This window comes from Dendropsophus ebraccatus, chromosome 1, assembly GCF_027789765.1.
Source record: "Dendropsophus ebraccatus isolate aDenEbr1 chromosome 1, aDenEbr1.pat, whole genome shotgun sequence".
Taxonomy (NCBI): Eukaryota; Metazoa; Chordata; class Amphibia; order Anura; family Hylidae; genus Dendropsophus; species Dendropsophus ebraccatus.
Genome location: NC_091454.1, coordinates 125,765,269 through 125,778,175, shown reverse-complemented (window position 1 = coordinate 125,778,175; position 12,907 = coordinate 125,765,269). Strand labels below are relative to the sequence as shown.

Below are 12,907 nucleotides of genomic sequence, written 5' to 3'. Positions count from 1 at the left end.
AGACATCTGTTTTGTTTGCTTTTTTTTCACTACATTCCCATGGCATTTAAATTTGGTGTCATTAAAAATACAACTCAATCACAACACAGTAACATAAAATAGGGGTAAATGCAGACAAAGCAGTGTATGTATTCATCTCATTATTTTAAGGGGTTACTCAGAAAAATTTAGTTTTGGAAAATTTTATAAAAAGGGCAATAAGATAATACTAATTCTTTTGTTTAATCATTTTGTTTAATCAGCTCATCTTGGATTCCTCGGGGAAACTACATTGAATCGAATCGAGATGACTGCACTGTATCCCTTATCTATGCTGTGCATCTGAAGAAAGCTGGATCTGTGTCCTTCGATTACCAATACCTTGACAACAACATCTTTTTTGAATTCTTTGTAAGAATAATTTCAACTATAATTTATGCATATTTAGTCGCCTTTATGCCAGTTTTAGTATATTATAGGGAAGCAAAGATTACTAAGACCTGATTCACTCATCCGTAGTCCTGTCCATGGCTGCGGGTAGGACTAAGGATGTGAGAATCAAACTTTAGTAAATTTACTTCCTTATAATATACCACCCAACTGTCCTCAAGGTGTCCGCAGTTGCACATATCCCTTCATTCCCAATTGGTGATTCATGCTGCAGATACGGACTGCACAATGGCTAGTATCTAATGGCTAATGTGAAAGATGCCTAGGGGTGGTCTCACACATTCAGATTTTTTAATGCAGGTTTGAATCTAAAACCAAGAGAAGATTCAAGAAAGACATAGGTAGTTTCAGTATTTTATACTTCCTCTACAATTATGATCCAAATCTGGTTTTGGCATAAAAACTGCATCATAAAACGTGAATGTGCAAAGTATTAAAAATATAATTGCTTCAAAATTGCACACACAATGTAGTGTGATGGTTTATTATAATTCATTTAGAAAACCTCATATTTTCCTTCTGACCTTCTGCATATGGTAGGGCCATGTGGAGAATTACTGTACAGAGGCATATTGAGTTTCATTACGCTCTTTAGTATAAAGCTGTAGGCATGCTTTGTGCCACCATATGGTGTTTCTTATGGTGTCCTTATTATGGAGATGTTCTTCTCTTGAAGCAATGCTTGTAAGTGAAAAAGTCCTCTGTTTTTCATGTTTCATGTGGAATATAACAAAAAACAGGCAGAGGTATACTTGCCCAGCCTCCCAGCTCCCCCGCTTCTACTAGATTCCCGAGCACCCAATCTGGTGGTCCTCTTCTTTACTAGTTCCGCTGATGTCCTGTGTAAACAGAAAAGGGAACAGAAAAGTAGTGGTGAAGTTGACCAAAAGAGAGACCAGGCTTTTGGTAAAACCGCTTGCCGTGGGGATTGGGCCTGGTAAATATACCTGCTAAAGTTCCAAGGGGCCACATCTTGAAAAAAAAAAACTCTTCGAGACCGGACAACCCCTTTGAAAAGTTTCAATGAGCCATAATACAAAACCCCATAAAACATAAATTCTCACAAGCTGTTGGAATTTATAGGCCTATGCCACCACTAAATAATCGCAGTGATTTCATAAAAATCAGGTTTTGACCTTTTCATGAGACTGCAGAAACAGGCTTCAAATAAACTGACAAAGACTAACCTGCTTGATGTCATCTGATCTGACTGCACATGTGATGGCATAGTCAAATGTTTTTCCTGCTTTAACCCTCGAGTATACTTTCATGCTCTAACTTTACAACTGAGTTGGAAGAGTAAGGGTCCTCTTAGACAGGCTTATGAAGGCCGGATCAATACTGTAAACAATCTGCTAGATTGGCGCTCAGTTACTGGGTGTATTAAATGGCTCAATAATTGTTTAGCAAATGCTGCATAGACATTGTTAGCGGAGTCCATGCAGCCCTTGCTCAAACAGTAAATACTTCTGTCCATGCTCCCGGTCTTTTCTTGTGATCTGTATCCCGGCCAGTGATTGGCTAAGTGGCCTGTCAGCTCAGAGACCGGTCACAGCGCTTGGTGCTGGGATGCATACTCATCGCAGAAGAAGACTGGGAGCGTGGACAGTCAGCTGTCTGCCGCGCATGTAGCTATTACACGTAGCATAGCAATTGGTAGCCGATGATTGCTGCATGTAATAGGGCCCCAAGACACCAACTGGTGGGAATTAGTCAGATATTTTGTGTAAAAATAAACCTTTTAAAGGGTTTGTCATGTATCTGTATAGCCTTTAGAATATTTTTGCACCTGTGTTCACACTCTGTATTTTTGCAATAAACACAGCCGTAATTGCAAGTTGCAACAACGGATGCTGTTTATTCAGTGAACAGCGTCCGTACAAGATGTGAGGCTGTACTCACAGTGTAAAGTACGGCTCCCGGACGTAGTTTACATTGTGGTCTATGGCCAATTGGAGTGCAGACACACCCGAATGTGCTCGTATTCCAATTCAAATAAAGTGATGTTCATCCAGCCGATACTACAGTGTCGGCCGGGTGAGCATCTCGGCTGATGTTCTTGTGAATATGACCTTATCAATGCCTGTTTTTGCTTTGCCAGATTCAAAATGACCAGTGTCAAGAAACAAGTTCCTCATCAGATAAGTGGGTGAAACTCTCCGAGAACAGTGACTGGATGCATCATTCGGTATGAGTTTCTATTTATCTCAGTGTTGTGAATTGTTTTACAGTCCCATGATATACAAACATATACATTGCATATACATTGCATATTATTCCTCAGAATTACATTATGTGCAGAATTATTTGGTGAGTTGTATTTGAGAGGATTCTTTTTATTATTAAACAACAATCTATCTTCTCAATCAACCCAAAAGACTCATAGATATCAAAGCTTAAATTTGGAGTGGTTTTTTTTTTTAGATTTGTGCAGGTAACTATTACTGTGCAGAATTATTAGGCAACTTACGCCTACTTTGTAGTTTTTACTGTGCCATTTTGTGCACTTTAACTCACACTGTGCAATTTAAACATAAAGCAAAAGTATTTTCTTGTAAGTGTGCCATAAAATGTGCCAACCTCTTAATATAAATAAATAAAGGAAAATGTATACATTTACATTCTTATTGTACGATTGCAGGTGGCTTTAAAATCTGGAAGCAACATTTTGTATTGGAGGACTACTGGGATTCTTCTGGGATCAAAGGTGGTGAAGCCTGTCTTGATAAGGAACATTACTATTGAAGGTAAACTACATTCCAGACAAGCAAATTTTCTTCACAGAATATGGTGTTTTAAAGTGGTTCTAAGGCTGCATTCATGCGTTCATTGTTTTTCCTAGTCCGTGATTGTGGTCTGCCAGCTACAGTATCTCCGTGATCTGTGCAAAATTGTCCGTGTTGTCATCCGTTTTGCTTCCGTCTTGGATCCGTGTCTGTGTTTTTCATGAATCTGTTTGACACATTCAGGCTGCGTTCACACTACGTATATTTCAGTCAGTATTGCAACCAAAACCAGGAGTGGATTAAAAACACAGAAAGGATCTGTTCACACAATGTTAAAATTGAGTGGATGGCCGCCATATAACAGTAAATAACTGCCATTATTTCAATATAACAGCCGTTGTTCTAAAATAACACCAAATATTTGCCATTAAATGGCGGCCATCCACTCAATTTCAACATTGTGTGAATAGATCCTTTCTGTGTTTTTAATCCACTCCTGGTTTTGGTTCCCACTCCTTCTCACTTCCTGTCCTGCTTTTGAAATAAATACAGTTCAGTTTTTAACCCCTTCCCACATCAGGGCGTAACTGTACGTCAGAGGGGGGCCGCACGGCGACCCCGCTCTGAACCGACGCAATCCCAGGTGCCATGTGTAGCCCGGGACCGCGGCTATTAGCAGGCGCGGTCCGATCGCCGTGCCCGCTAATAATACTTTTAAATGCAGCTGGCAAATCTGACAGCTGTATTTAAAAGTATTACTGTCCCCCTTTCCCTGGTGTCTAGTGGGTGATCTCCCCCCGCGATGCAATCGCGGAGGAGAGATCCCTTCTGATTACCAAGCCGGGTCTCAGCGACGCTCCGACGCTGATCCCGGCTCGGCATTTGATTCCTCTGGTCTGCTGCAGACCAGAGTAATACAGCAATAATCTCGTCGATCATTGCTGTATAAAGTATACTGCAGTGATCTCTATGGGAGATCGCTGCAGTAATACTGAAAGTCCCCAGGGGGCCTAAAAGTTAAAGTATAAAGTAAAAAAAAAAAAGTGTTTTTATTAATAAAAAATCCCCTCCCCTAAAAAAAGTCAGAATCACCCCCTTTTCCCATTTTATAAATAAAAATGAATAAATAAACAAACATATTTGGTATCGCCGCGTGCATAATCGCCTAAACTATTAAATTATCCCATTGCTGATCTCGCACGGCAAATGGCGTAAGCACAAAAAAATCCCAAAGTGCAAAATTGCAATTTTTTTGTCATATCAAATCCAGAATAATTGTAATAAAAAGTGATCAAAAAGTCGCATATACGCAAGTAAGATAGAAAGAACACATCTCGGCGCAAAAAAGGACACCTCACACAGCCCAAAGGATAAAAGCGCTATAAGCCTGGTAATAGAGCAATTTTAAGGAACATATATTTGTTAACAATGGTTTGAATTTTTTAAAAGCCATCAGATAAAATAAAAGTTATACATGTTACATATCGTTGTAATCGTAACAACTTGAGGAACATATATATAACAAGTCAGCTTGTCTGGGTTTAGATGATATGTTTTTTAAGGGGTGTTCTGGAGAAATATTTCTACATTTAGGCCGCGATATCGGCCGCTACGAACGATATTCGTCCGGTGGAATAGAGTGCAACGATCAGCCGACATCGTTCATGTCAGCTGATCGTTGCAGTCGCTTGTTTTTCAACATGTTGAAAAACAAGCGACTGATATAGCAGCGATCTGCTGCCGTCGCTCCGTTGAATAGGAGCGTCGGCAGCAGATGCTGCTATATCCTATGGGCTGCCCGGACGATCAGCGATCCTCCGAGCAGCCCCTCCCACACTCACCCGCTCGCTGCAGCCGCGTTGAATAGCGGGGGCAGCAAGCGGGGAACGAGGAGCAAACGAGCGCTAATAGCGCTCGTTTGCTCCTCCAAACGACTCGTGGAATAGGGGCATAAGCCACAGGCCACTGCATGCTGCCTTTTGTTTACTGCCACACATATTACACACACATATACACATGTAGATTGTGTTCATGATATTGAGGCTTTACACCAAAGAATGGAACCAACAAAACAATTGCCTGTACAAGATCTTTAGCATTTCTGTACAATTAGACCAACCAGTTTTCTTAGAAGTGCCTTGGCTGAACTTATGTTTTCCAGCAGTCTTTAGTTATTAGTGGCTTTTTGCTTTTAGAAAGATTCAGTTGTAGGAATTCTTAATCAAATGTACATTTTGTTGTGTATTTTTGTCTTCCAGGAGTTGCTTACACATCGGAATGCTTTCCTTGTAAACCTGGTACATACAGTGACAATCCAGGATCGTCGTTTTGCAAGATCTGTCCCAGAAACACATATTCTGACAAAGGAGCCAAGGAATGTAGTAAATGTAATAAGGAGACCCAATACTCAGGTACCCTATGATTGTGAAATTAATAAATGTACCTGACTTCTACTAAATGAACCAAAGTTGATTGTGTTTTGGGGTTGGTGCCAGTTGATGGTATGTGTCACTAACCATATATGTCTGTGGGTAAAATTTTGGAGTTAATGGAATGGCGCAACTGGCAAGAAAGCAGAATTGCATCTAAAATTGTATTTTTATTGACCTTTTTTTTGTCATTAATGTAAATCTTTTGTCTTGTCAGATGAAGGAGCCAGCAAGTGTTTTGATCGTCCTCCATGCTCAGCTAAAGATATGTTTCAAATACATACTCCTTGTGACATTGACGGAAAGGTTATATATCTCTTCATTATTAATCTCTATAATGCAACCTATCCAACAAAAAAATAGGGGGATTTGCTAAGACCGGTGTTTCAAATGCCGGTCTTATGGAAAATCCTGTTCCTGTGAGCAGAGCTGGATATATAAAGCGGCCTCTAAATAAATCTGCCGCTGCTGTGGCTGACCATGTGTCAGGCTTAGAAATCTGCATTAGCTTTGAAGTGGTGCAGAATTGCACTATAATTTATGTAAATTATGGTAAATCCGGCAGGCACACAAGGCCCACGCCCCCATAGTGCTAAGCCTGTCCCACTTTTTTAAGGCAATGTGGACAGCGTAAAAACATGCCTAAAACATAAATTCGGCCAGGGAGGGGGGTGGATAAAATCAAGTACATCTACTTACCTCCCCAGCTCCAGTGCTGATGCCTGCATTCAGCTGCTCTGGTGTCCTGGTCTCTAACTGCTTCCTAGTTTGAGATGGGCCTTGAGACGTGACATCTCAGGCCCACCCAGCCATTTAGCGGCTTTAGAAGTGTCCCACCTCTGCTGCTTAATGGCTGAGTATCATGCGTCAAGGCCCATCTCAAACCGGAATGCATCCAAAGACCGAGTGACTGGAGCAGCTGGATGTGGACGCGAGCGCTGGAGCTGGGGAGGTAAGAAGATGTAATTGTTTTCATCCACCCCCTTCTCAGTGATTGTGCGTATGAATGGAGTACCCCTTTAAGGCTTCAATGAACACATTAAACACATATTTATGTATACATCTGTAGCCTGTCCTTTATGCATGGCCAATGGCTTAATATTTGGAAGGATATAGGATATATTGTCCTCAAGATAAAAAGAAAATCCCAGGTTTTGTGGCTCCTGAGTCTGTTACCATGACAACACTGACTTGTGCACCACCCTATAATGGTAGTTGTTCCATTGAAACATGCAGCTTTTTAAAGGGGAAGGCATGGTCTATAGCCCTTAACAAAGTGTAAAATATGGACATATACCACTGGCAAGATGTCACATTTCTGCACATAAGAACCCAGCATTTTTTCTTTCCTTACCTTGAATAGACTGTACATAAAGCGATTTTGAACATTCTCATAATTGAAATCCCTTTCAGACCAGTCATGCCTTCATGCTGCAGCTATATTATATGTCGTTGTATGACTCATGGTTCCTAATGGGTACTATGAGGGCATCTAAGGGACATGTAGCAAAGTGGATAACATCAATAAGTAAAGTGATTACTTGAACGTCATTTTCTCAGCAGTAGTGAAATATAACTAACTGTTTTATGACATGTTTATTCAGACTCAGATCATGTATAAATGGATTGAGCCAAAGATATGCAGAGAAGATCTTCCTGATGCAATTAAGCTTCCAGCTTCGGGGAGTAAGGAAGACTGCCCCCCATGCAACCCAGGCTTTTATAGCAATGGGACATCTATGTGTTCACCTTGCCCATTTGGGACTTTTTCTGACGGTACACAAGGTGAGATCTCTATGAATAGATGTACTGCTCAATTACTATTTCTGTGTCTCTATTTTATTATCCTCTTATACTAGTCTTCTTTATATTACCACTGTGTGTTTCTTAAATTTAAAGTGTACCTGTCGCTATAACTTTCAAAATCTAAATTAACAGTAGATGTGATATGAAGCAAGTTTTTTAATTTACATCCATTATATATTTTTTTTAGTTATCATGGAAAACACAGCACTTCCTGTGTTTAGACTTTTTTTTTTTTTTTTTTTTTAAGCGTCTTAACAAAGGAAGTGCTATGTTTCCCTGGCCATCTAAGCGCTCACAGAGAAGGCAGTCATGTGACTGATGGACACTTTGAGCCGCGACTCTCTGTACTGGTCAGACTTCATAGGTTTAGTCCCTTTTTTTCGAACCAGCACAAGTCAGAAAATCTGCCTTCAGGAGACTGGACCTGGATTTCTGGTAAGTATAGCTTTGTTTTACAGCATGATAAAAAATAATAAATGTATTTTGCAAAGTTGGTTTATATCACATATCGTTGATTTAGATTTTGAAAGTTATAACAACAGAGGCACTTTAAGGAGGGAAAACTGCAAACTAAAACTGTGTGAAAAATTGCAATTGTACTACAGTTTAGATTATTCCACCACCCATCAAAATGTCAAAATGAAAGGAAATCTAATCGAGCGCATCTTAATGCCAAATGGTTCAAACAAAGAAACACTACTAGAATTTTCTGTTTTTTTTTTTTTTTGTTTGTTTTTTTACCCTTAACATTGCAGCGTGATTTATATGTTGTGTAAGTGGTGTGACTTTGTGCTGCACCTCTACTACAATATTTGAATATATCAAATCAGTTTCAAGGCCAGGGTTTAAGTAAGACCAGCATACGGATACACAGGTTTTTGATAAATCCTCCCCATGCTTGAGGTACATGCACCAACAGTTGAGAACCTTGATTCTAATGTTAATTAATATTCTGTATTAGAATTGGTCTGGAATCACAACTATTGCAAACTTGGAAAATTTGATGAGAATTAAATGTATTAAAGGGAAGCTGTCACCCCCTGTGCCGGGGTGACAGGCTCCCGACCCCCCGCTACAGCCCCCTATACTCACCTGATCCTGCTGGGTCCCGCTTCTGGATCCGGCAGGTCACGGAGATCTCAGCCGCTGCAGCCCGGGGCGCGCGCTGAGAGATGAGTCCAACACTCATAGAAAATGACAGGAGAGTCCAGCACTCCATCATTCTCTATGAGCGTTGGACTCATCTCTCAGCGCGCGTGCCGGGCTGCAGCGGCTGAGATCTCCGTGACCCGACCGGATCCAGAAGCGGGACCCTGCGGGATTAGGTCAGTATAGGGGGCTGTAGCGGGTGTCGGGAGCCTGTCACCCCGGCACAGGGGGTGACAGGTTCTCTTTAAATATGTTCATCCATATATTGTGTTCAGGACATAAAGATTAATGCATACATTTACAAGGTTATTAAATCCTTTAGACTTCCATGTCTTGCTCGATTAATAGATGATTAATAAAGCGGTAAATCTCTATTTACCTGATTGATATAGGTCCATAAAGGAATAGTATCTCAGTATTCAGTAGTGATTTCACAATATGAATGCATATGTACTATTCTCCGACCCAGACAGTACCACCCATGTTAGGCTTAGTCATTAGTTATTGCTGGCATATTACCAAGGCGTTATATATTTATATTTGTTTCTCCTACAGAGTGTAAACCGTGTGCTGCTGGAACCGAGCCCATTCTTGGTTTCGAGTATAAATGGTGGAATATTCTCCCTGCTAACATGAAGACATCTTGCTTTAATGTAGGGAACTCAAAATGTGACGGAATGAATGGTAAGTCACTGCAGGGGTCCAGACACTTGTTACTTATTAATGAGGGATTGTCACAATATCGATGTAAAGTACAGACGCCTGCTGTTTAAGTGGCTTACATTACCTTCAAAGAACAGATGAAAACCGAAAGGCCTGAACTGGTGGTTTCTAATAGACTATCTCCCCCTACTGGACTGTTTAGTTTAAATCATGGTCATGGTCAGTGACAACAGCATTTATTTCTAGAAAAAATCTAAAATGAAAGCTTAACACATTAGTTAAAGCAAATTGATTATCATACTCCGCTTTCCTAAGGGCCCTATTACACCAACAGATGTCTGACAGATTATCTGACAGATTTTTTTCAGCCAAAGCCAGGAACAGTCTAAATAAATAACAGGTCATAAAGGAAAGACTAAGACTTCTCCTCTTTTCAAATCCATTCCTGGCTTTGGCTGAAAAAATCTGTCAGATAAACTGTCATACATCTGCTGGTGTAATAGGGCCATAAGAAAGACAAGAAAAATGCTCATTTTACAATATAGCAGGCTCATAACTATAACTCTGCATTAGATCATATAAGCCAAATATCACAATCAGGGGCAGACACAGACTGCTGAAGGCCCTTGTGCAAAAAGTATGCTTGGGCCCCCCATAACCTAACCATATCCCCAAATTCCTCCCCTACATAACTGATTACAGTGCAGTTACATCCATTGACTCCAAGGAGATGTCTACTTTAATCAGAGGAGATTTTCCATTTTTGTTTTGTTGTGGTGGAGTAGGTAAGTCCCCAATTAGGTACAGTATACAGTGCAGTTTTCTCCTAGTAAAAAAAAAATATATAAATGAAAAATATAAATATATAAAATCCCCCCTCCTTTCCTAATTTTTAAATGAAAAATGAATATCAGCCTGTACGACAATATCTGAACTATTAGAATAGAACATTATTCATCACTCAGGATGAACACTGTAAGCGAAAAATAAAAATTTAATGTCAGTATTGCTGTTTTTAAAGGGAGCCAATTGTACTGATATGGTTCTTTGCAGCAGTAGTCTTGCCGAGGAAAAAAAGATCAAGCCGCATGAGGCAGGGAGAGGGGCGGCAACTAGTCATGTGGGCGGGGAGCTGCCCGGGGCTAGTCATGGCTCTCTGCCTTTCAGCATGCAGTGCGGGGATGATTGACAGGCATAGAGGCGACTAACACAATGACAGGGAGAGAGCGGTGTTTAGTCTCTGGCGGCTCCCTGCCCAGATAACTAGTTGCGGCTTGATTAAGCATCTTTTTCTCTTCGGGAAAGCTACTGCTGCAGCTGTGGCTGGTATGTGCCATGAGCTGCACAGTAGAACTAGACACTGCTGCAGGGAGCCATATCAGCAGCAGAAAGATAGGTGACACCGGCCCCTGCACACAGAAGAATGATGCACAGCACAGACATTAGTGCACAGCAGAGAATTCTCCAGTGGGACATGACGTCTGTGCTGTACTGCAGTATCAGTGGGCCCCTCCACCACCCCTGCCCCTGTGCAGCTGAACCGGCTGCACATGTGATATGTCCGCCACTGATCACAATATATCACATTGAATTTTTTACCATGAGAACAGTGAATCTGTGGAACAGTCTACCTCAGGATCTGGTCACAGCAAAAACAATGGAGGGCTTTAAAATAGGCTTAGACAAGTTCTTAAAGCAAAAGAACAATAATCCATATGCAAAAGTATAGAATTTATCCATCCATCCTCCTTCCCTTCATCCATCTCCTGCCTTGGTTAAACTGGATTGACGTGTCTTTTTTCAACCTTATTATGTAAATATGTTTGTCTTATTTTGGGATAGTAATGCCCCTTATACTATGTTAGGCCAGGTTCATACTATGTAACTGTGCGGCTGTATTTGCGGCTGTAATTGTGCGGCGGTATTTTTGGTGGTTCATGCATACGCTGGAAAGTATAGGATATACGGCTGCACAGTGCACACTATGTATGAATCTACGGCCCGATCGTAAACGGACCCGTAAAAAATGAACAAGACCATTGTTTGCGGCTGGACATGCGGCCGAGGATTGACAGGCGGTCCGTACGGAGTACTTCAAAAATAGCCGGCAATGATGCCGAATGCCGTTGCCTCTAATAGTTAATATATTAAATTAATAAAACACATTTTCTTTGTAATAAAGTCCCTTTCGTTGGTCAATAATTTAATTCTAACGAATCCATCATTTTGCAATTAAATATACTGTTAAAATAAATAGATATATAAATAAATGTATATTTATATATATATTTATTTTTTGACAGTATATTTAATTGCACAATGATGGATTCGTTACAATTAAATTATTGAACAACGAAACTGAATTTATTTCATCGAAAATGTGTTTTATTAATTAAATATTAATTAGTACAGGAAGCTCCATAAGCCGTTAATTCATATTGCCGGCAAAAGAGCTTTCTGTACTAATCATCACTTTACTTTAATGAAAACATCAAATGTTTCTTCTAATTATGTTATCACAATAGCATTATTAGAAGAAACATTTAGAATTATATCTGCGCTCAGCTGATTGGCTGATCGGCTGAGCGCACATATAATTAGCGGGTCCGCAGTACAGTGACTCCATTGTGCTGCGGACCAGCGAAGAGGACACATCTGGGTGAGTATACAGCTCTCCCCACCCCCTCCCCAGCACTGCACCCCTCCCAGCAAGGAAGGGGGGGTCAGTTAACCCCTTCCTTGCTGGGATGGGTGCAGTCTGACATCAGTCTGGCCCCCAAGGGGTTAAGGGGGATGCAATACATCCTCCCTTAACCCCTTGGGGGCCAGACTGTAAGCAGCGATCTGTAAAGATGCTGCATACTGTAAGGTGCACAACACCGCTCACAATGATGGGTGTTGTGCTCCTGTTTGTGTGTTTTTTGTGTGTTTCTCCCTTTTTGTTTTTCAGATATCGGTATCCTGGGGATTACGTCGGATTCCGTGGACTACGTCGATGACCAGCGTTTTTTTTTGTTTTTTTTTAATAAAATGGTCAATGAGGGGTGTGGGGGTGTTTTTATTTGAATAAAAAATTTTTTTTACTTGTGTCTTGTCTTTATTTCTTTACTTTATAGACTTAGTAGTGGAAGCCGTCTAATAGACGGAATCCATTACTAAGTTGGGGCCTAGTGTTAGCCGGTATAAAATGGCTAACACTAACCCCCTATTATTACCCCAGTACCTAATGCCACCAGGGGTACTGGGAAGAGCCGGGTGCCAGTGGTCCCGGAGCGTCAAAATTGGCGCTCCTGGACCGGGCGGCAGCAGGCTGGTAAGATTTAGGCTGGGGAGGGCCTAAACCAATGGCTCTTCCCACCCTGGTGTTACCAGGCTGCTGTCGTTTGGTTTTTAACCCGGCTGGTTATAAAAATAGGGGGGACCCTATGCGTTTTTTTTAGATTATTTATTTATTTAAAAAAAAAACGCATAGTGTCCCCCCTATTTTTATAACACTAGGCCCGTCTATTAGACGGCTTCCACTACTAAGTCTATAAAGTAAAGAAATAACGACAAGACACAAGTTAAATAAATTTTTTATTCAAATAAAAACACCCCCACACCCCTCATTGACCATTTTATTAAAAAAAATAAAAAAATTGCTGGTCATCGACGTAGTCCACGGAATCCGACGTAATCCCCAGGATACCGATATCTGAAAAACAA

At 40.8% G+C, this 12,907-nt stretch overlaps 1 protein-coding gene across 2 annotated transcripts in view; it reads left to right on the top strand.

Annotated features, from left to right (window-relative positions):
- The window catches only part of ELAPOR2 (endosome-lysosome associated apoptosis and autophagy regulator family member 2), a 93,096-nt gene that overhangs the window by 46,476 nt on the left and 33,713 nt on the right, over positions 1 to 12,907 (top strand). For both annotated transcript variants that reach the window (XM_069978415.1, XM_069978425.1), the window contains 7 exons: positions 243 to 390; positions 2,531 to 2,617; positions 3,071 to 3,176; positions 5,414 to 5,566; positions 5,802 to 5,890; positions 7,189 to 7,369; positions 9,095 to 9,223. In XM_069978415.1, coding sequence (XP_069834516.1) covers positions 243 to 390; positions 2,531 to 2,617; positions 3,071 to 3,176; positions 5,414 to 5,566; positions 5,802 to 5,890; positions 7,189 to 7,369; positions 9,095 to 9,223 — 893 coding nt within the window. The remainder of the gene's footprint in view (positions 1 to 242; positions 391 to 2,530; positions 2,618 to 3,070; positions 3,177 to 5,413; positions 5,567 to 5,801; positions 5,891 to 7,188; positions 7,370 to 9,094; positions 9,224 to 12,907) is intronic.